The sequence below is a fragment of the Camelus dromedarius genome, chromosome 27 (assembly GCF_036321535.1).
Source record: "Camelus dromedarius isolate mCamDro1 chromosome 27, mCamDro1.pat, whole genome shotgun sequence".
Classification (NCBI taxonomy): Eukaryota; Metazoa; Chordata; class Mammalia; order Artiodactyla; family Camelidae; genus Camelus; species Camelus dromedarius.
In genome coordinates this window covers 10,845,916-10,870,929 of record NC_087462.1, presented here as the reverse complement: position 1 = coordinate 10,870,929, position 25,014 = coordinate 10,845,916, and the positions used below count along the sequence as shown (strand labels likewise).

Here is a 25,014-nt window from a genome sequence, read left to right as displayed (position 1 = left end):
GACTGGATAAAGAAAATGTGGTATATTTACACAATGGAATACTACTCAGTCATAAAAAAGAATAAAATACTGCCATTTGCAGCAACATGGATGGACCTGGAGGTTGTCATTTCTAAGTGAAGTAAGCCAGAAAGAGAAAGTGAAATACCATATGCTATCACTCATATGTAGAATCTAAAAAAATACGCAAATGAACTTAATTACAAAACAAAGACAGACTCACAGACATAGAAAACAAACTTATGGTTTCCAGGGGGAAATGAGATGGAAAGGGATAAATTGGGATTTTGAGATTTGCAGATACTAACTACTATATATAAAATAGACAAACAACAAGTTTCTACTGCATAGCACAGAGAACTATATTCAATATCTTGTAGTAACCTATAATGAAAAAGAATATGAAAAGGAACATATGTATATGTATGACTGAAACATTATGCTGTACACCAGAAATTGACACAACATTGTAAACTGACTATGTTTCAATTTTAAAAATCAAAAAACAAAACAGAACTCAAGTTCAAGTCCCAGCTCTGCGCTCTGGCTGTGCAACTTTGGACAAGTAGCTTCATCTCTCCGGGCCTCAGTTTTCTTATCTATACAATAAGAAGGGTGATCATCGTGCTAACTTCCAAAGACACAGTGAAGATTGGGATAGTGCCCAGAACACTTTTTTTCTTTTCTTTTCTTTTACTTATTGAAGTATAGTCAGTTATAATGTGTCAACTGGTGTACAGCATAATGCCCCAGTTATACATATATATATATATCCATTTTCATATTCAGAACATTTTTTACAACTTGATTTTTATACTTCTTTCCTCTGCTTGCAACAATAAGATGTGCATACCACATAACAAAGATACACACAAACACACGCACACACAGTGGTAGCTAATAGGAAGGGAAGGGATGGCAGCCCCACCCAGCAGAGCCCAGCCTAAAGCAAGTTAGGGCAGGAGACCAGCTGACACCAGCCTCAGCCTGATCCCACGGGGAGCCCTGGAGCGTGAACAGCACCCCAGAGTCTGTCTAGCCCAGAGGCGAGTGAGCTAGACTGACAAAACCAAATCCATCCTCATAGAGGCTATTATTTCTCTCTATTTTAGAGAAGAGGAAATTGTGGCCCAGAATAATTCTTAAATGTGTTTCACTTTTGTTATTTTATTTTAAATACAAAAATAATATATGCTCAGTGTGAAAAATTCAAATTTGCAGAGTCCTGATGAATAAAGAGAGAACCCCCACTATGCCATTTTGAGAGCAGTTTGACATACATCCCTCCAAGTAGTTTATACCTGCCAAGTATAAATATACAAATGCAGAAATTATATATATTTTTTCTTGTTTTTATAGAAGTGTGATTCTACTTTACCTATTAATCTGGAAATTGTTTTGTTCTCACACTCTGTTGTGAATATATGTACATGTCTATACACATAGGTCTACTTCATTTTTTTCCCTTAAATGAACCACTAAACCCCCATTAACATTTTTTATAATATTTTTCAAGTTTTTGGTGAAATGTAAAATTTTTTTTTTCTCTATTACTGCAGTAGGGTATACCCCCAGGAATGTGTGTAAAGTGCATTAATTTTAGGTGTGGAGTTTGGTTAATTTGGTTAATTTTTTTATTATGGGCACACCCAGGTAACCACCACCCAGGTCAACCTGGCAAGTTCCTTTGTGCCCCTCCCCGGACATCAAGTTTCAGATAACTGTATGCATTCCTCAGTAAAACTGGTGGGAAAAAAAAGAAAAGATACAGAGAGAACTGGGGTACCCTTCATCCTGTTTCTACCAGTGGGAACATCTTGCCTGATTATGGTACATTATCACAACCAGGATACAATGGATAGATTTTATTCATATTTCTCCAGTTGTTCATGCCCTTATGCATGTACCTCATAGAATTTTAAAGAAATAATAATAATAACAATAATGGCAGTAATTATTTGAGTGTCAGTTACACAACAGGCCTATGCCGAGACCCAGTCCCACCACAGCTCTGCAAGCTGGGGGCCATCTCCCAGAAGAGGCGCAGAGGAAACAAAGGTGAATTTTTGTGTATGGCATGAGGTAGGGATCCAGGTTCGTTTGTCCCATGTAGGTATCCAGTTTCTCCAGAGAAGTTTCTTGAAAACCCATCCATTTCCCCGGCTCACATAGGTAACCAGTGCTGGGGCAGGAATTTCAACCCAGAAATATCTGACTCAGCCCAGAGCAGTCTCCAGGTCCCCTGGGGGCCTGTCCTAACGGCCAGCCAGCCCAGCACGCTTTGCCCTGTCAGCAAAATGGAATGGCTTTTTAGAGCATTTGCCAGAGGAAGTAGGGTGGGGAGGCGCAGGCCAGCTCAAACTTGCTTCCTTCCTGCGGGGATGGCGAAACATCTCACTCTGTCTCCTGCTCCCCCGACCCTACCTTTTAAACTTTTTTTCCTTTTCCTGCTTTCTTCTGAGGCAAGGAAGGTGGACATCTAGACTGCGTGTTCAGTCCCAGTGCTGAAGGTCCAGCGTGACTTCACCAAGGGGAAGTTCAATCTCATGTCTACATTTAGCACTTTCATCCACTGGGAGATGGGAACATAAGGCTCCGAGGCCACTCTCAGACTGGCCCAGTGACCCCCCAAGCCTCCCCAAATCAGAGAGAGGCTCCAGCAAACATCCAACACCCAAATACCTAGGAGTCTCCCTAGATTTTTCCTCTCCCTCAGCCTCTAGAACATTCCTCCTCTTGGCCTAATTCTCCCCCTGCTCAGGCAGGCCATCTCTTCCCCTAGCAGGTCTTGGGTTGGTCAGGGAACCAGGAGGCCTGGGGGCCACAGCTGATGCTGATTGGAGCCATGGGTACCCTCCATGCCTCCTTTGGGCTCTTTGTAGAGCTCCGTATGCTTCTCTCTGCCTTCCCTCCTCCCGCCCCAGGTTTATGTGTCATCTCTCTGGCCCCCACTGTCCTAACTGAACCCTGAAATTGGACACTAGATGGGGAATTGGGGCTTTGGGGTCATCATCCCACCTCATCCCAGTGAGGGAACATCCACAGGACCCTGCGCTTCACAGCAGCCCAGAAGGGGAAACTGAGGTCCAGAAAGGCTTCCCTATTTGCCCAGCCTTGAGAAGGCCGCTGAGGCAGGGGTCTTCCAAGTGATGCGTCTCTGGGCCTCTCCAGTACAGGCTATGGATGACGCCAGGGGGCAGAGGCTCAGGGAAATTACTTTGCCAGCAAAGGCACAGAGCAAGGAGCCGAGTTCCTCCTGAGCCAAGGGGGGCCCAGGCTGGCTCTGCTCCGTGTCATGTTTCTATTCAGATCCAGAAAAAAAAAATGGTGTTTTTAGTGGGATTCTTTTGTACTTTAATATGTTAATTAGGGGGAATTGACATCGTTAAGAGGCTGAGTTGTCCTGTCCAAGAACAAGGGCTGTCTTTCCTTTGGCCCAAGTATATTTTGTGTGTTTTCAGTTTCTCACACCAGCCACAGCTCCAACGGCTTGGGCTGTTGGACTCGGTGGCACGGAGAGGCCTTACTGCCACCACATTCACGCAGCTTTGCTGCAGGACGTGAGGCAGGAGGTGCTGCAAGTGCCACACCTTTCTCCATCTCATAGCTGGAGTGTGGGAGGAACCACAGAGTCACTGTACTAGGTAATATATGTAGTCCAGAGATGACTTAAAGTATGCAGGAGGATATGTGTAGCTTATATGCAAACACTACACCATTTTATATAAGGGGCTTGAGCATCAGCTGATTTTGGTATCCAAGGGGAGTCCTAGAACCAATCTCCCATGGATATCGAGGGATGACTATAAGGTATCTTCTTACCCCAAAGACATCTGTCCACTTCTTTTCATCTCCATGCCCCCACCCACGCTACCCCAACTCACGCTGCCCCAGTCTCTTTCTGGAGGCCCCAAGCTGTGCTTGAAACCTCCTCCTTCCTACTTTGGCTGCAGGGGGCTTCTCCAAATCCTCCTGTGGCTCCCCAGTCCCATCTCCCATCAAGACCTTGCCCCATCTTGCCCCTCCCGATGGTTCCACCCCCAAGTGACTTCAGGCCACTCTCTGCCTCTCTCTGGTCACACTGACATGTCCTCATTCCCATTGCTGGGCCTTTGCACATGCAACACCCTCTATCAGAAACACCTGCTGTGCCTGTCCCTTTCACCTAGATCTTCATCCACCAAAAACCTCCCCCAACTCCCCAGTCCAGGTTAGGCCCCTGATATAAGCTCTCATGGAACTAGTTCTTTTCTTTCCAAATAGCTCCATTCAAACTTAGACATTTATTTCTCTGACTGTATCTTCTGCACTGGATCAGTTCTCCATGAGGACAGGCCCAGGTCTCTCCCAATGGCATCTTAGCCTCAACCTAAGTCTGGCACATTGTAGGACTGTGCATGCTGAATAAAACTCCCCTGCCCACCACCCTCCCTGGGCCAGGACCTCCCTGTGTATTCAGGCAGCCTTCTTGTTCTTTCTCCCAGCAAACATTAACTGAGTAGTGACTGTGTGCCCCACGTGATCTACCGGGCTGCAGGCTGGGAAAGGACCAACCTCCCAGAATCTCAGGCCAGAAGTTCCCTGAATCTCAGTGCCATGTGTTCCCAAAGCATCCCTGGTCTCAGGCCATCTTCCTCATCCACTCCAGACCCTTGAGACTGAAGCCAGGTGGAGCCCCTGATGCCTCTCCCTCCCAAACCCACATTCACTCAGGCCTCTGGTCCTGACAATTCTCCCTCCTTAGTTCTCGCCTCCATCCCGTGGGCTGTCCCCACAGCCTCCCAGGTTCCTGCTCAGACCCTGCCTGGGCTCACCCTGGAGGGTCATGCTTGCCTGACCGCCCCTGCTCCCATACCTTCATGGCTCCCCAGCATCCTTAGGTGTTAGAAGGGGGCTCTGTCTCAGTCCTGCTCACCTCAAGTCCCTGCCCTATGTGTAGGGCCCACTGGGGGCCAGGAGGCCTGGGAGGAGGCCAGAGAAGAGGCCATAGGTCCTTGGACTTCAACTCGCCCAACTCATCCTAAGGTTGCTGGGCCACAGAAAGAGGTCAGAGGCAGCCTGCAACTCAGCAGCCCTCCAGTCCCGTCCCACAAGACTTCCCACTTTCATCCTAACAGAGTTGAGAGCTGTAGCTTTGGCTTGTAGCCTGGGGCCACTACCAGCTCTGGCTGGCCTGAGTCCCCTCCCTACTGCTCCAAGGCCCCATGCTTTGCCCACTGCATCTGCCTGGCCTGGCCTCCCTCCCCTGGTCCTGACTGGCCCAGTGAAGCAGGAACTGAGGGCATAGAACACTCCCATTTGACAGGCAAGGGATTTAGGGCATCGCTGCACACTAAGATTTGAACGCTGAATGCAGGGTCCTCAGCTGCCTTAACCACTCTCCTATAAGCCCATCACGATAACTGACAAGTGTTGAGTGGCTTCAAAACTAGGGACAACCTGTTTCAGGAGCAGGCTCTGAGTGGCCTCAAAGGCTGAGCATGGTTCTGCAACACAGAAGGAGAAAGGGCATTCCAAGCAGAGGGCACTACGTGGGCAAAGGTGTGGTGGTGGGAAGAGGGCAGAGGGGTTCTGAGGTCAGCACCTGCTCTGATTTCACTTAACTGGAGGGAAGAGCAGGAGAGGGAGCTGAGCTGGGGTCACAGAGGGGTTTCAATGAAACTTAACCACTACCAGAATCTATTGCGCACCTACTGCATGCATGCAGGCCGCCTGGCACCAAGTGCTGTTTGCTGTCGTTGGAAGACTGGGCTCATCCCCATTTTTCACACAAGCAAACTGAGGCTAGGGACACACTGTCCTGCAGCTGGCAATGGCAGGGTGGAGGTGGGACCCTCCCACCTCAGCCTGCTTCATCCTTGTTTTTGGGGGGGGGGGGTTTGGAGGAGGAGGTGATTAATTTGGAGCAGCCAGCAGGGAAGCATGTCTGGTTGTCCCCTGGCTAGTAGGGGGATACCTGTTGGAGAGACGCCTGTGCTACCTCCATGTAAGTCCCATCAGGGACTTTTTTTTTTTTTTAATAGAAAAAAGCTTTGTCCAGAGAGTGTAAATGCTGTCCAGGTACCAGGAAAACCAATCAAGGAGCCCCAGGGCCTGGGCTTTGTGTTTGGTGACAAATGCGGGTATCATCTCAAGCCACGGGAGAGGGTGACCCTTCTCTCTCTGGTCACTGCCCTCAGCTGCCCTGCTGCCCAGCCACTCAAGACCCGGAGATCACTCCCTCGGGCAGGGGTCCCCAGCTTGTCACCAAGGACACTTTCTTTCCCTGTTCCCCAACCTTGGGGAGCCACGCTGGAAAAATTTCTGCTCATTTCCTATACTCTGTATGATTAAATGCACATGATTCATTTGCCCTCTAGCTTTTTATAAAGACAGAAATTAGGAAAATACAATGAAGCAGGGAGGGGTGAGAACTGTGTGAGCCACCTCCACTCCCCAGGAGTTCCCCCGCCACCACCCTCTTTACCTAGAATTCATCTTTCTGGGTGGAGTTTGCTTTTTCTTGCCTGGCTAAGATTCCTCTGTCATATATGGTGTCTGGCCTTTCTATTGGGCAGGGCAGCAATAATTGGATTGTGACTATTATTTCATAAACACTTATTTAACAAATATTTGCTGAGAATGTACTGTATGCCCAGCTTGGCTAGTGAATGAATGAATGAATAAATGAATGAATGAAGCAATACCAGGGACTGGTGAGAGCTATGAAGGCAAAGAGGACAGATGGAAAGTGCTGGAAAGGGTGCAAGGGCTTGGGTGTGGTAGCGAGGAGAAGCTTCCTGGAGGACATCTGAGCAGAGGTTTGGGGGCTTTCTTGAAGCCAGAGACCCCAGTTGCAGCCTCTGTTTTGTTTGTTGGTTTTGATGTAAAATTATGAAATTAACACGACACAAAATTATCACAACATGAAATTAACCATTGTAAAGTGTACAATCCTGTGGCATTTAGTACATTCACAATGTTGTGCAACCAACACCTCTTCTAGTTCCAGAACTTTTCATTCCCCCAAAGGAAACCCCATGCCAATAAAGAAAATGTGGTATATATACACAATGGAATATGACTTAGCCATAAAAAGGAATGAAATAATGCCATTTACAGCAACATGGATGGACCTAGAGATGAGTATACGAAATGAAGCAAGTCAGTCAAAGATAAGCAAATAAGAGGAAGATAAATATAATACGATATCACTTATATGTGGAACCAAAAAAAATGGTACAAATGAACTTATTCACAAAACAGAAACAGACTCACAGACATAGAGAATAAACTTATGGTTACCAAAGAAGAAAGGGGGTGGGGGAGGGATAAATTAGGAGTTTGGGATTAGCAGATACAAACCACTATACATAGAGTAGGTAAACAACAAGGTCCTCTTGGATAGCACAGGAGACTATATTCAATATCGTGTAATAAACCATAATGGAAAAGAATATGAAAAAGAATATATATAGGAATCACTATACTGTACACCAGAAACTAACACAACATCGTGAATCAACTATACTTCAATTAAAAACATAAAATAAAGGAAACCCAATCCCTACTGAGCAGTCACTCCCCATTCCTCCCCCTTGGGGGCCTTCAGTTTTAGTCCACATCTTGCAAAATAAATGTCTCTAATATTTGTTTGAAAATGGCAGAGGTTCAAAGAAATGGACACATTTGCCCACAACCTCTGGGAGCAGAATAAGATATGCATATCCCATACAGAAATGTGGAAGCTGGTATGGCCCTAAGTATCCATAAGAAACCCTGAAAATGTGTGATTCCACTTTTAAGGCTAGCCCCAAAAAGCATCCCTGGAGGAAGTAACCAAGATGCCCAACCATAGGGGATCAGTTTAATAAATCATAAAAGTTGGGGGAGGGTATAGCTCAGTGGTAGAGCTCATGTTTAGCACGCACAAGGTCCTGGGTTCAATCCCCAATACCTCCATTAAATAAATAAATAAATTGAATTATTTCCCCCTCCAAATAAAACAAAACAAAATAAATCATGAAAGAGCCCCCAGGTTGACAGTGATGAAGTCTTTCAACACAAGAGGGTAGACTGGTGTTGATCAGTGTGGAAAGTGGGTCTTGACTGACAAATCAGGTGTACAGTGTAATGCCATTGTGACTGAGAAAAAAAAAGAAAGAAAGAAAGAAAATCTAAAGTGAAACAGACCATCGACCACTGTGTTAGTAACAGTGACTTCTGGGTATTGATTTTATTTTTAAAATTTCATTCACTCAACATATATTTACAAAGCATCCGCTGTGTGCCAGCCCTTCTTTGCCAGTGTTTTTTAACTTAACAAGGAGCACCGGGCACATCACAGGTGCATAATAAAAATTCACTCAGGAAATTAAGTGCTATAAAAAAGGACCTACTTATATTATTTACATTATGCTTGTTTGTGTTTTCTGAAACTGTTTTTACACTCAGTATATTACTTTGGCAATCAGAAGAGAGAACACATAAAGCTAGCTCCACCAGGAAACACGCGTATGTGTCTCATCCCCTCCCTGCTCCTCATCATGTCCGTCTTCCTGGCCCCGCCTCCTTTCCTCCAGCCCAGCTCCTCCTGGCCTCTCAATGAAAGTAGAGTTGATACATCCCAACTCCTGGGGTCTGAGGGGCTGGGCTCCTAGAAAATGTGCAATTAAGATGAGCTAGAGGAGGGGATGGGATAGCTCAAGTGATAGAGTGCATGTTTAGTATACACAAGGTCATGGGTTCAATCCCTAGTACCACCTCTAAAAATAAATAAGTATACTTAATTATCACTCCTAAAAATAAATAAGCTTTTAAAAAAAGATGAGATGGAAAGATTTCCACATAGGGAAACTGAGGCCTAGAGACGTAAGGTGACTTGTCCAACGTCACATAGCACATAGGTGCCAGCAGAAGCTGTCTGCCCCCGGAGTTCCTTCTGTTCCCTGGAATGGGCTCAGGCCAAGCCTAGGGTTTGTATGATAGTGGCTTTATTACTGATGAGGGGAGTTGCACCCCACATGGAGTGTTTAATTTCTAAATCACTGGTCTTCTCCTTCCCAACCACCTCATGCTGGTGCTGCTGGTTCCCCAAGAAGCCTCGGCCTCAGGCCTGGGGATGCCAAATCAGACACATTTTCTCTCTTCTCTGTAGGATCAGGCCTGAGCCAGGTACTCTGTCTGAAAGATCTGGAGGACTGCATGGAGGAGGGGATGCAGAGTTGGGATTTGGAGAATGAGTAGAAGTGTGCTAGGTTGAGAAATGGAAGACGAGCTGGGTGCCTGCATGGATGGAAGAGCTGGGGGTGGAACATGGATTATGCCTGCATCTCTGGGAGGGTAAGTAGATGGATGGGTAGGTGGGTGGATGGATAGGTGAGTAGGTGGATGTGTGAGTAGGTGGGTTTATTGGATGGTGGATGAATTGATGGATGGGTGAATGGCTGGCTGGATAGGTGGGTGGGTGGGTGGATGGATGGATGGGTGGGTGGGTGGGTGGATGAATAGGTGGATGAGGGGGTGGGTGAATAAGACAAGGCAGCCCACTCCAAAGTATTGACCACCTGGCAGACCCTGTGGGGGTCCTTCAGCCCCTCCTCCCTCTTGTATCTGCTCTTCTTCTCCCTGGAAGTTGCCCCCAGAACAACAGAGACACCCCCAAGGACTCAGCCCAGCCACTAGACAAATCCCAATTGGGCCCCAAGACGTGACAAGAAACCTTGAAATGTGACAAAACTGACACCATTTCCCCAGGGTCTGAGCTCCCCTGTCTGTGCTCAGTTTGGGATTTGTTATAATAGAGAATTAAAGAATTTTGAGAAGTGGGGACCATAGTTCCCAGAATTCTGCAGATCCCCAAGAGATGACGAGGAGGCTGAGTCCCAGTTGCCCCCACTACACTCATTACACTTAGCACCGTTCTGGGAAGTAGAAGGGCCCCCGTGGGTCCCTTGCTCTTGGACATGTCCCCTTCCCTCTCTTAGATTCAGTTTCTCAGGCTGTAAAAAGTGGCAGCAAAAGCTCTCACTTGGGGCTGGCTTCTGAGTTTAATTCTGTGATGTCACAGTCTTAAAGTTCTGAAGTTTTTTGACAAGGAACCCTGCATTTTCCTTGTGCGCTGGGTCCTGTGAATCATGCAGGCTATGCTGTTCCTGCTGCATCAATCAACAAGCATTTATGCTGTTCCAGGTGAATACAAGCCAGGCCAGACCGTGATTCCCCTCCCCGGAAGTGTGAAGCTGCTGCTCTCAGGCCTCTAAGCCAGAATAAGACAGAGCAGGATTTGAACCCGGGCCCCTGACTGCAACCTGCAAGTAGTGTCTCCTCTGTGGATGCAGTTGGTGTCCAATGTGTGACCCATTCTCTTGCCCTTAGTGGTCCCCCTCCTCCAGCCCAGGGCAAAGCAATCTCCTCTGTGACCTCCCTTGGGGCTGCAGGACCCACGTGATCCGGAAAGCAGATGTTTCCGTCCTGTAGAAGGTCTGGGATTTCAGTGATAAGACCAGGGCTAGTGTCAAGATTTTTTGAGAGAGAGAAAGAGGAAGGCCAGACAAAGCAGAGAGGGAGTTACTGAGATGAGCTTCCTCCCAAAGATCCTGGGAGAGATAGGAGCTCGGAGCCTGTGGCCACCCCTAAAGATACCGGCATCCCTAATGCTGATAACAATGCCATTTGTTTATCAAGCACAGCCCAGGATAACGGAGGAGGAAAGGATTAGAATCCTCCACCTCCATCCATTTGCCATGTGGAACCCTGTGAATCTTATCTCAACATGGAAAAGCAAATCCTGTCCCTCTCCTGCTCAAAGGCCTCCTATGGCTCCCCAGTTCACATTCTTCACTGGGGATCAGAAGGCACCCTGTGACCCAGCCTATGGTGCTCCCTGCCCACTTGGCTCCCAACTGTGCCGCCCGCTCACCCTGCTCCAGCCACAGGGACTTTGCACATGCTGTTCCCAGAATCACCACCTCTTCAGAGCAGCCTTTGCCAACCACCTGTCTTTGCTTGGTTTTCTTACCTTCGTAAAATCCTGCCAGAAGTCATCCTACTCTGTTCTCTGTCATTCATTTTGTCCACCAGAAAGCTGTGAGTGTTCTGAGGGCAGAGCTTCCCTCAGTGTTGAGCATGTAGTTAAATATGAGTTAACAAATGAAGAACTCCCATCTTAAAGAGGAGGAAACAGAGGCCCAGGGAAGCCCCTTGTGCATCCATGGAGATTGGCCATTGGAACCCTCATGTCTGAGCCCAGATTGTGTCAAATCCACCTGCGGGCAAGTAAATGCCCCTCTCCCCCTCCTATGGGTAAATAAGCCTCCAAAGTCTGCAGGGGACAGGGCCTGGCCTGTCAGATCCAGGTTCAAGGACAAGCTTTTCCATTTGGCCAGCTTTTAATCTGGGGAACTGGCTTAAGCCCCCTACGCCTCAGTTTCCTTGTCTATGAAAATAAAGTGAGAAAAAAAATTTTAATAAATAAATAAGAGAGAAAAAAAGTGAAATGAGGGTTGGACCAAGGAGGCAGCCTGTGAGGTCCTGCCTTGGGCTGCCACAGCAGACATCCTCCTTCTCCTTTGTGCCCTCCTACACTGGGAGATGATGGAGTCCCTGAAAGGCACTGACCCAAGTTCGGACTCTGGGGGATCCCCAGTCTGGGGTTGGGGCAGAGCCAGACACAGATACCCCCTTGTACTGTGGGGTTAGGGCTGGGGGAGTGGAGACAGTCTGGGAAGGCTTCCTGGAGGAGAAAGTATTGGAATCAGCTTTCTAGGCCATAGGTGGGGTTGAGTGCAAAGGTTCAGAGATGGGGTCCAGCAGCTTGGCCAATGGCAATGAGAAGCTATATTCTCCCTCTAAGTCCTCCAAGAGAGCCGTGGAAAGTGCTGGAGCAGGAAAGTGAACAATGCAGCCAGTTAAAGGATCCTGGCAGTGGGGATGCTGGTCTGGGGGACAGCCCGGAGGGGTGAATCCTGACTCTAACCTGTGCTTGGAGACCAGGAACAGCCTTCCCTGGCAGACTGAGGGAGGAGACTGCAGCATCTGAATCACTGGGTTCCTGCAAGAACATTCGGCACCCAGCGGCCCCATGTGGGCTGTCACTAAGCAGGAACACTGCCCCCGGAGCCCCGCCACGCAGCCTTCCCCAAGGCCTCCCGCTCTCTGTTCCCACAGCTGTTCCTTCAAGGCCACAGAAGGAGAGTAGGAGGAGAGGGCAGGTGGAGGGGAGGCCACGTAGGCTGCTTGGCCAGAATTTGGAAGCTTGGGGGAAGGGGAGATTCCCTGCCTGAGGGTCCAGTGTTTCCGGGGGCTGCCAAAGCGTCTGGACTCTGACTAGGATTGGGAAACAGGCTCAGAGAAAGTCAGGGTCTGCCCTTATTCTGCACATGAGCAGACACCTGGTTCTCTCCTAAAAGCTGAAACTCTATCTGGAGCGTGCAGTGTAAATTTGATTACATCCCTCCCTCTCTGACTCTGAATTCTCCCATGGCTCCCCAGTACCTTCAGAAGGAAACACGTACACTTCAACACTGCCCATGAGGTCCCACCTGACTCCTGTGATCCCCTTAGCCCTTAGCACCCCCTCTGCCCTTCGCACTCACTCTATTCTGACCACTCTGGCCTTCCCGCTGTTCCTCCAACACACCTGGCCCATCCTCACCTCAGGGCCTTTGCATATGCTGTGCCCTCTGCCCAGAGCACTCTTTGTGAGTTATTATCCCCATTCAATCACTCAGGAAATGTACAAAGAGAGGAGGTCATGTGCCCAAGAATACACATCAAGTCGGTGGGAGTCAGGAGTTGTAAACAGGCCTGTCTGACTACCCCCGACCCAAGCCCTCTCCCACCAACTGTGTTACATTTAAAACAGGCTTCCAGACCAGTCCACCATGGAGATGAATGATTCTCAGCCTCTCCAGGTTTTGCCACTCCAGTGGATGCCAGAGACCCTCAGTCCTTAGACCCAAAACCCCCCGCACAGGAAGTTCCTGGCCAACATGACTGTCAAGTCTCCCCGTGTCCCTCCTGATGCGGCCGTGATTTTTCTGTCCCACTTTCTGCCCTTCACATGGGCGGATGGTGGAGCCTTCAAGGACAACACAGCCAAAAATAATCGGGCCCCGACCTACCTCCCAAAAGTGGGGCAGCCCCGCCCAGCCACCTGGTACCACAGAGGTAATTAGTGCATGTGGCAAATGAGGGTAATTAGGTCTGTGGGAACCGAACCGCAGATCCAGGTTTGGAGTTTGGAAGGGGCTCAAGTGCCACCTCCCCCACCCCCAACCTGCACTGGTCCTGGGAGGTCAAGTCCATAATCCAGTGCCAGAACCCTTCCCCACAGCCTCTTCATGACTGGGCCCGAGGGGTTCTGGCCCCATTACTTCCTGGGGGCTGTTTGTTTAATGAATTAACTTTGGCCTTGGGCAGAAATTAAATTGGATCCAAATTTAAGGTGGGGTCACTTTCAAGTGATTGAAAATCACCAATATTGAATCATCAAATTCTCCTCTGTCATGACCTCTGTGTGTCCACCCCATGCTGGGAGATGCCAAGCCCAAGAGAGGTCTCAGCCTAGAACTTGAGATGCCCTCAGGCTGGGGGAGTCAGAGCTGGACACAGCCCCTGGGGTCAGGGTTGGTCTAGAAGAAGGGAGGGTTTAGTGGCAGAGGAGAGAGGGCTTCTTAGACAGGAGGGCGTTGGAGGTGGGGTTTTGAGGAATGAATAGGAGTGTGCCAGGAGGATAAGGTCTAGAGGCTGGCCCAGCTGGCAAGCCTGGGGAAATAAGGAGAAGAAGGAGAGTGGTTAAAGAGGCACATAAGGGACCCAGAGCTAAAGATTTAGAGGATATCGTGCCAGGTTGGACCCATTTCTGTCTTCAAGAACTCACACCTTGTTGGGACTCTCCACACCCGGAAAGAGAATATCTTAAGAACTCGACACAGGATCAATACCACATGCCCAGATAGACAAGAATAAATATGTTGATAACAGCAAGCAATTATTAAGCTCCTAGGCACCATTCTTATACACATTTTATAGATAGGGAAACAAAGGTACAGGGAAGGAAAGTGACTTCTTTAAGGTCATCCTGCTGGTAGGAAGCAGGGCTAGCTCATTTACTGTCTGGCTCATGCAACTCTGGAGGGCACCAAGGACCAAGGCTGGGCCCTAGGGACCCCTTCCTTCTGGAAGCATTTACAAAGCATTACAAAGTTCCTGCTGCAAGTCAGCCTTTCTCTAGGTGCTAAGACAGAGCCATTGAAGAAGTGGACAGTAACCAAATCATAGCTACTGTGACCTATGCCATGAGGTTGGGCATGTGGCTTTGGGGAAGAGTGACAGACCTCCCCCACTCTGGTGGGATAAGAACCTTCCAGGGAAGAGAAAGACTCCAGTAGATTTCAGTCCAAAGGTTGGGTCAGATTTAACTAAGACAGAGGCCAGAGCCTGACCTATAAGAGTCACTCTGTAAATGCAGCTCCTTTAAAGCTGAGCAAACTGTTCCATTTCCTGCTTGGTTCCTCCCATGGCAGGAAGCTCATTCCCTCATGTCCTTCCTCAGTCCCAAGAGAAAGCTGTCATTTCTAGTCAGCTGCCTTGGGACGGTGGCCTCTGCTTGCCTCACAATGACATCTCCAGTCCCTTGGAAGAGAGGCCCAAGGACCAGGCAAAAGAGGTCTCAGACTGGGGTGGGGGCAGTAGCTCAGGGCTACCCTCGCTCAGCCCCCTACCCATCTATGCCCAGGAGACAGTGAGAAGCTGTTGGTGTTGCCTGGATCCTTCCTGCCTCCTCCCTGGAACCCAGGCCTGTGAGCATCAGCCCATTTTCCAGGCAGGAAAACTGAGGTCTGCACTGACAAAACCACTTCCTCAGTTTGACATGACTAAGACAACTTCAGGCCAGGGCTGCTCAAGGCCAGCCCCATCCCAGTCCTTCCTGGAGGCCTGAGAGCGGACCTCATTCTCCCTCATGCTGTTGCCTCGTGCCTACACAAGGAGTGAAGTCTGCCCAGGCTCCTCACCTGGCCACTCCCACAGAATAGCCACGTGGCCCCAGCTCTGCAGCTGGCCAGCACTCAGCACACCCTGAGCCGCTTCCAGAAGCCTCGGCCCTGCCGGCACCTTTCCAGTTACTTTTTTTTTTTTAATTTTTTTTTTGGTATTAAGGAAAAGTCACTCTTTGCATAGAACAGACGGTATTTTCTTTGTTCCCTACAGTGTTCAAGCGTTTTGTGGCTTCGGGCCTGAGAGCGAAGCCAAATCCATTGCTTTTGCAGATGCTGTGTGAAGTTAGAGGCAGCTGGGGAAACTGAGTCTGTGGTTCGGTTTCTGTAGCTAGGGTAAGTAGTCCCTCTTGTGCAGGGTGGGCCAGCCCTCCAGGAACACCCAGACCTGGCCATAGTTGAGTTAGTAAACAAGTCACACAGATGAGGGACCCCACAGAAAGGGATGGGCTGGTGGAGCAGAGGCGGGAGAGATCCTTTCCAATCCCAGGATAGTCAGAGAAGCTTCCAGGAGGCGAGGGGGCAGTGGAGCTGAGCCTGGAAAGACAAATAGAATATATGCTTTCAGGAAGGGCATTCCAAGTGGAAGAAACAGCTTGAGCAAAGGCCTGGAGAGAGGAAGACTCAGATCTTGGCCTGGGAAGAAGTCTCCAGAAATGACATGACCAGGGATTCACCTAAAGGTAATTTGAAGGGAGCCACCAGCTCAGATGTGCGATTCTTGTCAGGGGAAACAGAAACACAAGACCAGGGAAAGAAGATAGCGGAGATGAAAAGCAAACACCTCTGAGGTTGTCAGAGGGCTCACATGTGAGGCTCAGAGCCTCGGGGGAGGGCAGGTCTTGGTTCTGAAGAGTCCCAGTGCCTCTGCCTGTGAACCTGATGGCACTGCGTGACTTTGGAGGTGTCTCCAGAAAAAGAGCAGATACAAGATTGACAAGTGGGCCCTACAGGCAGGCTCAGACCAGGGGAGGCTGATCTTGGCTCAACTCCAGAAGGACCCTCTCCCAGTAAGTGTGTGAAGGGGTGGACTCCCTCTGACCAGAGGTGGCAAACCCAGGCCTGTGGACCTCCAGGCAATTCACTCACTTGGTGGGAACTGGACACCAACATCCCCTCCACCCTGGATTTTGGGACCCTAAACACAGCAATGATAACCCTAATCCAACCTCGTCAGCATCGTTATGGTTGTTTTAGGGGAGCCAGGGGTGGACAGAAGCCCCTCCCCAGGGATCAGGGTAGGGCAGGAGGGCAAGCAGGAAGGATTCTGAGCAGGGCACCTGGGATCAAGCCCCCTTAAGTGCCTTCTGTTTGCTTTCTTCTTATCTTCTTCCAGCCCCCTCTCTGCCCAGATCTTGTTTATTTTCTGGAAACATGCACTGAGCACCTACTGTGTGCTAACGGCTAGCCCCACCAAGGCGACACATGTGGCCTTCCCCTAGACTCCCATCGGGTGAAGAGGGACTTGATTCCCCATCACAGGCAAAGGAAGCAGTGACCTGGAGGGTCAGGGCCACTCTTGAAGAGAAGATGAGGCCACATTCTCTTCTATCCACCTAGGTCTGTCTGTCTGTCTCCTGTGTCTCTGCCTTTCTCCTCCATCTCTGTCTCTGGATCTGGGTGTCTGTCTCCACCCCACCCCCTGTCCCCTTCTGCACCCTTCTTAACCCTCATCTCCCCAGTCCTCCCCGCTCCCGCCTCTCGGTCTCCCCTTCCCCCCTGCCGCGGAGGGCCAGCAGAGGGCGCTGCGGGCGGCCTCGGCGGCCCGGGGAGGCGGGGCGGGCGGCGGCCGCGTCGGGACCCGCCGCGATGGGACCCGAGGCGGCGCGGGCGGCGGCGGCGGCGCAGACAAAGGCGCGGGCGGTGCGGAGGGCGGCGTGGAGGGCTCGGGCCCCGGAGCCAGCGAGCGAGTGGGGCGCCCGACTGCGGGGAGTCGGCGCCGCGGGGCCGCACCCGTCTCCCGCCCGGACACTTGCGGGGCGCCGAGCCGGTAGGGTGAGCCTGGCCAGCCGAGCCTTCACTGGTGGGGGGCGGGGGTCCCGTAGTTCCAGGGTCTGGAAGAGGGCGCGGGGGGTTCCCGAAGTTCCAGATACGGAGGCTGGGGACGGCTCGGGGAGCCCCGAAGCTCCAGGGCTTGAGAGGGCGCGGGGGCCCCGAAGTTCCGGAGTCGAGGTCGGGGAGAGGACAGTGCGAGGGGTTCCCGAAGTTCAGGAGCCGTAGCTGCAGGAGGTTGTAAAGGTGTCTCCGAAGTTTCGGACCTGGGGTGGAGGGGTGGCGCGAGGGGACCTCAAAATTCCGGACTTGGGGATGAAAGGGTAGCAGGGGGTCCCCGAAGTTCAGGAATCAGGGACGGCGCGAAGGAGCCCCTAAATTCTGGACCTGCGGTTGGAGGAGGTAGATAACGTGTCCCGAAGTTCTGGACCCGGAGTTGGAGGGGGGCGTCGCAGGGATCTTGGAAGTTCCAGGGTCGGGGATGGCACTTCCCGAAGTTGGGGCACCCATGGGGCGCTCGGCTTCTGACGCGGGTGGGGACTCGATCTTGACTGAATATCAGGTCCCCTGGACTGGGGATCATGGGTGGGGCTTCGCCCCTGGACGCGATTGTGGATCCCGGACACCGGGCGGGGTCGGGCCCCTCTTTGGGAACCCCGCGGCCGGCGGCGTCCGAGTCGCATGACTAGTTGGTGAGTAACTTTCCCCAACGCGGCAAGTCGCTGCAGGCGCGTCGGAGCGGGAGGGGCCTGAGTTTCTGGGACCCCTGCGCCCCGAAACCCTGGCTCGACCCAGGACCCACCCCCTATCCTGGCCAAAGTCGCTGCCCCTCCCCCACACAGGGGCTCCGGTTTCAGACCCTGTGACCGGGACTGCAGCTGCCCAGGACGGGGGGTGGGGGGGTGGGGGGGCATCCCCCCTCTGACCACAGAGGCTGCTAGGCCCAGGCCTCCGTTCCCTCAGTTTGCCTTCCCCTCCCCCAGGTCCCTCCTGGACCTGGATCCCCACCCCCCCCCAAGGTATTGGGATTGAGTGGTGATAGGTGGGTTTCAGGGCCGACCTGTTCAGCCACATCTTGTCTTTTTAACTAATCTGAAAGCTTCCTGGGGATTTGGACTTTGACTCCAAGTTGTGCCTCTGCCCCACAGTGGAAGCTGAGGCGTCTCTTTGTGGGTCCACTGGGGACTGATCTCCCAGTAGGCACCTGGCAATGCCCCACTTTCTGATGGAGTCCCTGCTTTGAGGAATGATGGGTGAACGTAATCAGAAAGTATGGAGCAGGAGTTGGTCTTGGCCTCCTCAGCCCAGCCCAGAGATTGAGAGGATTTCACTGGGGGGTGTCCAGTAACCAGGAAGATGAGAGGTTTATGCTGAGATGTCAGGTGTCACCTGATTCCTATCAGAGGCTGTCTCCTGCCCAGGGTGTTGCAAGAGCTTCCTCCAGACTTTGAGAGTCAGGATGTTTTTGCTGAGTGATTCCCTAATTTTTTTGGTTGAAGTTCTATGACTGGTGCACCTGGTAGGTGAGTCCTGAGGTTGGACACATTTGGCCTCCCTCTGTCTGTCCTGGAGGGACATTCACAGGCCCCCTCTCCCCACAGAGGTCAAACCAGCAGCTCCTACCATCCTTCTGGCTGCCCCTTGGAGCCCACCCAGGCCAGCCTGACTAATGTCCACAGCCAGGTGAGCCCCTGCCTCTACCAAGTTGACCCTGAGTCCCCTGGGAGAGGGTGCCTGGCCCCTACTGAGCACCCTCTCCCCATACAGGGAGCAGCCCATCTTCAGCACACGGGCGCATGTGTTCCAGATTGACCCGGCCACCAAGAGGAACTGGATCCCCGCGGGCAAACACGCACTCACTGTCTCCTACTTCTACGATGCCACTCGCAACGTCTATCGAATCATCAGCCTTGGGGGTGCCAAGGTCCTGGTGGGGCCTGGGTAGTGGGGCAGGTGCCGAGGATCCCTGGGACAGGCCTGGGTCTGGTTGCTGGCTTGCTGTGTGCCTTGGGGGCCTGGGGGGGAGGTGCCCTGAGTCTTTCTGGGTCTCATTTTTTCTCCTGAAATGGCTCAGACCAAGGACCTCTGAGGTGTTAATACAAAGCAATACATCGAGGAGTTTCATATTATTACTAGTCCCATCAACTGTGACCTTTGCTTTCCCCTCCCTAGGCCATCATCAACAGCACTGTCACCCCCAACATGACCTTTACCAAAACCTCCCAGAAGTTCGGGCAATGGGCAGACAGTCGCGCCAACACTGTCTATGGCCTTGGCTTTGCTTCTGAGCAGCATCTGACCCAGGTGGGCCTGCGAGGGTATGTGGTGGGAGGAACGGGGCTGGGTGCCCTGGGGGACCCTGGACAGATGGTGGGTCTCCATCTTCCCAGCTGCAGAATGGGCATGCAGAAGTCCCTTCCGACTTTCCTGGTTCACATGCCAGCTTGGCTGACCACCTACTCTGATTTTAGACACACCTTGCCCCTCTTCTGGGTGACTGGGATGGGCCCAGTCTTCCCCACACACCCTAGCTCTACCTTCATCATCACTTCCCTCCACCCTCTGCTGTTCCTAGAGTTCAATACTGTCTTGTCCATTGTCTCCCTGTATAGTTAGTGCTCTTTAAGTCCTGCTGAGCTCATGGTGCTTTTCTTCTCTTTTCTTTTGAAACATTAGTTTTCCTTGCAAATTTAGGTCTTGAATACATTTCTGCTGGAGGTATAAAGTAGGAGTATTTTGTTTCCACAGGAGTATTCAATTGCTCTTGGGCCATTTTTTTTTAATTGAAGTATAGTCAGTTTACAATGTTGTGTCAATTTCTGGTGTACAGCATAATGTTTCAGTCATACATATGTTCATTTTCATATTCTTTTTCATTATAGGTTACTACAAGATATTGAATATAGTTCTCTGTGCTCTACAGTATAAACTTGTTGTTTGTCTAGTCTATATATAGTAGTTAGTATCTGCAAATCTTGAAATCCCAATTTATCCCTTTCCACCCTCTTCCCCTGCTGGTAACCACAAGTCTGTTTTCTATGTCTGTGAGTCTGTCTCTGTTTTGTAAATAAGTTCATTTGTCTTTTTTTTTTTTTGGATTCTGCATATAAGTGATATCATATGGTATTTTTCTTTCTCTCTCTGGCTTACTTCACTTGGAATGACAGTCTCCAGGTCCATCCATGTTGCTGCAAGTGGCATTATTTTATTTTTATGGCTGAGTAGTAGTCCATCATATGAATATACTACAACTTCTTTATCTAGTCATCTGTCGATGGACATTTAGGTTGTTTCCATATCTTGGCTATCGTAAATAGTGCTGCTATGAACATTGTGGTGCATGTATCTTTCCAAATTAAAGTTCCCCCTGGTTATTTGCCCAAGAGTGGGATCACTGGAGCTCTTAGACCATTTTCTTAAAAAAACATCTCCCTGACCTGGACCCCCAATGAATTGCACTGGCCCCTTTACACAAATCTTGCAAAGGCCGTATGTCTGTAAGTATTTTCTTAAAAAAAAATTACTTTCAAGCTAAGGACATTTATTTTAAAATGAAATATATATATGTGTATATATACACATATCATACCCTAACTGGAAAACTAGTATGGGTGGTACATATAAACATTAGTATAACAAAAATGAGAACCAGGTGATTACTTTCTCACTGGTTACGGGTGCTCCTCAGAGGCTCCGAGCCCAAGACCTGCCATGAATGACAGATGAGCACCCATCTGAGGCTTTCCTTGCTGAAATAAGCCTGATTGAGAGGGAGAAGGGAATCCCTTTCTCAAGGTGGCTCAGGGGGATACATGTCCATGAACAACCCCTCCCCCGATACCCACCCTGTTCATTGGGCATCATTTTCCAAGCCTTCTTCCCATTCCTTCAGTTCATGAGATGAGGGGATGCACTCAGTTCTGAAGTCCCTTCTAAAGAGAGAGCTGGTGCTGGGTGGGGATGATGTGGTGGGGCCCCCAGAGGAGGGGACTGGGAGTCTGTTGACTGTCCCTGCCCACCTATTCTTCAGTTTGCTGAGAAGTTCCAGGAAGTGAAGGAAGCAGCGAGGCTGGCTCGGGAGAAATCTCAGGATGGTGGGGAGCTCACCAGTCCAGCCCTGGGGCTCACCACCCACCAGGTCAGCATTCCCTGTCCCTTGCCTGCCAGAAGCTCAGCTGATACTGGGGGGATCCTAGTGCCATGCTGGTGCCCAAGACCAAATGTTCATAGATGATGTAAAACTAGATCTGTGACAAGGACCATGGAAGAGGGGTGTGGGTGCCATGGGAGCATGTCCTAAGGGGTCTGTCCTAGCCTTCAACCAGGAAAGGCCAGAAAATCAGCTCACATGACAGAGCTGAAACATGGCAGTTGACATGGCTAAGTAGAGGGGCAGACCTGTCCCTGGGTGTTTCCCCCTCACTGATTTCTTCAGCATAAGTTATTGACCACCTACTGTGTGCCAGGCCCAGGGCTAGGCACAAGTGTTACAGAGATGAAAAAGTAGACTGGCCTCTGCACTCAAGCTCATAGTCCAGGCGGTGAGATGGATTCGTGACAAATTCAGCCTGGTGGAGTGGGTTTCCTGTAGGAATCTTAAAAGGATGTTGAAATTTGGCCCTAGGGAAGGTCACTGCTATGAGGGAATGGCAGGAAGTTTTCAGATTGCTCCCCTGCTGCAGTATCTTGGTGGGTTTAGGCTAGTCTGCATCAGGTTTGCTTCTGGGGGGTTGGTGAGAGCCCAGCAGGCCGCGTTAGGTGCAGGGCCCAGAACTAAGGCCCAGGAGCCATGGGAAGCTATGGGGGGTGGATGAGGAGGGAGAGGAGCATTCAGATCCCAGCACTGGGAAGGACCCCCTGCCCTCAGTCACGACCCAAGTAACATCAGATCTGACCCCTCGCATGACCTTCTAACGAGTCCTTGACTGAAGCCACCCCTCACTGTGACCCCGCTTCTGCCCACTCCCTTAGGTGCCCCCGAGCCCCCTTGTCAGCGCCAATGGCCCCGGCGATGAGAAGCTGTTCCGCAGCCAGAGCGCAGATGCCCCTGGTCCCACCGAGCGTGAGCGGCTCAAGAAGATGCTGTCCGAGGGGTGAGGGGGTAGGGTGGGGCATAGGGGCATGACAGGACGAAGGGCGGGGAGAGAAAGTTCTCAGAAACTGTTGGGATCTGACTGTGGCGTCTAGGCCCAGGGTAGGGGAGGATACACCCAGATTATGACCCATTCAGAGCCAATCCCGCCCCTGCCTCTTCCACTCCTGGGGCCAAACCTGGCTTCCCTCGGCTAATTCTAAACCCACGGATGCCTCCCCACCCCTACCCCGTTCTGTCCACGTCCCCATGGGCTGATCCTGCTCAGCATTCCGACTTCGTCTCACTGAACTGACCACGCGCCTACTTTGACTCCGCCCCCGGCAAGACCCCGCCTCCCCGGGACGTCCCCACCCCACTAGCCTGGAGGTCTCACAGACGTGCCCATTGCCACACCCCCGAGCACAGCACCGCCCTCACCCCGCCCCTGCCCCACTGAGGCCCCGCCCTGCCCTCTGCTGACTCCTATATCCCCGCAGCTCCGTGGGCGAGGTGCAGTGGGAGGCCGAGTTCTTCGCGCTGCAGGACAGTAACAACAAGTTGGCGGGCGCCTTGCGAGAGGCCAACGCCGCCGCTGCCCAGTGGAGGCAGCAGCTGGAGGCCCAGCGTGCAGAGGCCGAGCGGCTGAGGCAGCGGGTGAGGGAGCCACACTCACCCAGAGACTCCAAGCTGCCCGGGCAACTATGAAGCCCCTGAGTCCTATCTGTCCTGGGTTCACTGGCTGGCTATGTGATCTCGGCAGGTCACTTCCCCAAGCCTTAGTGTCTTGCTCTGTAATATGAGTGAAATAACGTGAGCCTAAGAGGGTTGTCAGACCCTAAAGTCCTACCTGCCAGGGGCAGGGTGGGGGCCCCAACCAGGAGTGAGTGCACTGACTTGGCTATCACAGGCTTTACTGATCACAAGGGAGATTCTCCAGGGGTCTGGAGAGAATAGGCTGGGGCGTCAGGGGCTGACTTTCCTGTCTGCACAGGTGGCTGAGCTGGAGGCCCAGGCTGCCGCCGAGCCACCTGTGGTCAGTGAGAAAGAGGGGCCAGGGCAGTCGCTGGAGCAGCTGGAGGCACTAGTGCAAACCAAGGACCAGGTGTGTGAGCATGTCGGAATGCATGAGTTTCCTTGGGCCTTGCCTTCCCTGACCTTCTGTGGGGGAGCCATTGCCCTCAGAACAGATCCTGGGAACTTCTCCACTAGGAGATCCAGACGCTGAAGAGCCAGACGGGTGGGCCCCGTGAGGCCCCAGACAACTCTGAGCGTGAGGAGACGCAGCAGAAGGTGCAGGTGTGTGTGGTTAATGTGAGGTGGGGTGACCACGCATGGCAGCCAGCCCCTGTTGTGGGACAGACCGGGGATCTCCCCTTCCTGGTGGGTTCTGGGCAGTTATGTGCCTCCCTGAGCCTCAGTTTCTTCACCTCTAAATGGAGTCAGGATGACATCTAAAGTTGTGAAGGATTTGGATGGCCAGGTGATTGAGTCACACTAGGTGGCTTATAAACGATGGTTATTAGTACAATGTTTCATATCCTTCCATTTGTTCAACAAGCAGTATTTGATCTTTGTTGAATTTCCATTCTTGACCCCAGCAAATCCTCACACATCCCCAGCCTGAGGTCAGGAGCTTACATTTGTACCCAGGTGTGGCTGGCCTAGCTTTCACTGAAGACTTTATGTGAGAAACGTCCATGGGTAGCTTATGTGAGTCTAGCAGGTGGAGAAGTTAAAGGATCTGGTGCCCCCAAAGAGAGAGGTTGGGCAAATGCTCCCTATTGTCTCCTGGGCAGAGTGCACAGCAGGTCCAAAGGCCCTGAGGTGGGGAGGAAGTCAATATGTTCAAGGAACCACCAGGAAGCCTGCAGGCTAAGTTGGAATGAGCGAGGAGCGAGGGATATGAATTTCATTCCCAACATGATGGGTGACAGGAGGATTTTGAGCCAAAGAGGGACGGGATTAGTTCTATGATGTTCAAATTGGCTAGGGGACCAGGGAGTGTCTTAGGCAGAGGCAGCAGGGAGGAGGCCAGGGGATGGAGAGGGCTTGGCCTAGGGTGGGGCTGTGGAGCTAGTGTTGAGATGCTGGATCCTTGAGACTTGCTGGGGCCCCCAACCCCGCTTGCCCTCTCCCTGCAGGACCTGGAGACCCGAAATGCAGAGCTGGAGCACCAGCTGCGGGCAACGGAGCGCAGCCTGGAGGAGGCACGGGTAGAGCGGGAGCGGGCCCGGGCCGAGGTGGGCCGGGCGGCGCAGCTGCTGGATGTCAGGCTGTTTGAGCTGAGCGAGCTACGGGAGGGCCTGGCCCGCCTGGCCGAGGGCACGCCCTGAGCCTGGCTGCCGGGTCCACGTGGGAGCAGGAGCCTGCAGGAGCTGGTTTTACACAAACGATTCCCACCTGGGGCACGGGCCAGGCCGCAGGCGGCACAGTGGGCCATTCACCCTGGCAGGGACTGGAGCCCGACTCAGCCATGGGAGGGCCTGGTCACAGTTCTGCAGCCAGTCCTGGCTGTTCACAGCTCAGGGGCTGTTTTTGAGCTTTTCATTGTGTAGGTTTCTAGACCTCCCAGGGCGTATGCTGGTGCCCACATTACATTTCTAAGCGTGGCCGTGTGTGTACGAGTGGTGTGTGAGCATCTGGGGACTTAACTGCCGTCACTGGACCCTCTGTCTGTCTGCCCTAGTCTGTGCAGGGTTTGGTAAGCCACTTGGACAGTGAGGCTCACAGAGCCTGAGGGGCACGTCCAGGCCACAAGGCTCTGCTGCCCCATCTTCTTGGACTCAGACCATGTTGTCTGGACCAGTTTGGATTTAGGTGGACCCTGGTTAAGCTCCTGCCCCGTTCACTCTGGCCACAACCCCAAATGCAACCAGGTGGGCAGGTGAAGCTCCTAGAACATGGCTGTGTTCACCAGGCATGGGAATGATCTCAACAGAGCATGACGTCTGTATCTGGAGAATAGTGCAG

At 51.6% G+C, this 25,014-nt stretch overlaps 1 protein-coding gene across 2 annotated transcripts; it reads left to right on the top strand.

The window, feature by feature from the left end:
* Window positions 1-16,798: 16,798 nt before the first annotated feature.
* Window positions 16,799-24,653, top strand: HOMER3 (homer scaffold protein 3). Of its 2 annotated transcripts, none has more exons than XM_031437679.2 (10): window positions 16,799-16,968; window positions 18,572-18,653; window positions 18,738-18,894; window positions 19,143-19,274; window positions 21,001-21,108; window positions 21,942-22,063; window positions 22,542-22,698; window positions 23,036-23,146; window positions 23,254-23,340; window positions 24,186-24,653. In XM_031437679.2, the coding sequence occupies exons 2-10, from the start codon at window positions 18,640-18,642 to the stop codon at window positions 24,375-24,377; spliced, it is 1,080 nt and encodes a 359-aa protein (XP_031293539.1). In that variant the 5' UTR covers window positions 16,799-16,968; window positions 18,572-18,639; the 3' UTR covers window positions 24,378-24,653. The 2 variants fall into 2 exon arrangements, with proteins under 2 accessions (XP_031293539.1, XP_031293541.1); XM_031437681.2 differs by having other exon boundaries at window positions 16,799-16,973.
* The last annotated feature ends 361 nt before the right edge of the window (window positions 24,654-25,014 follow it).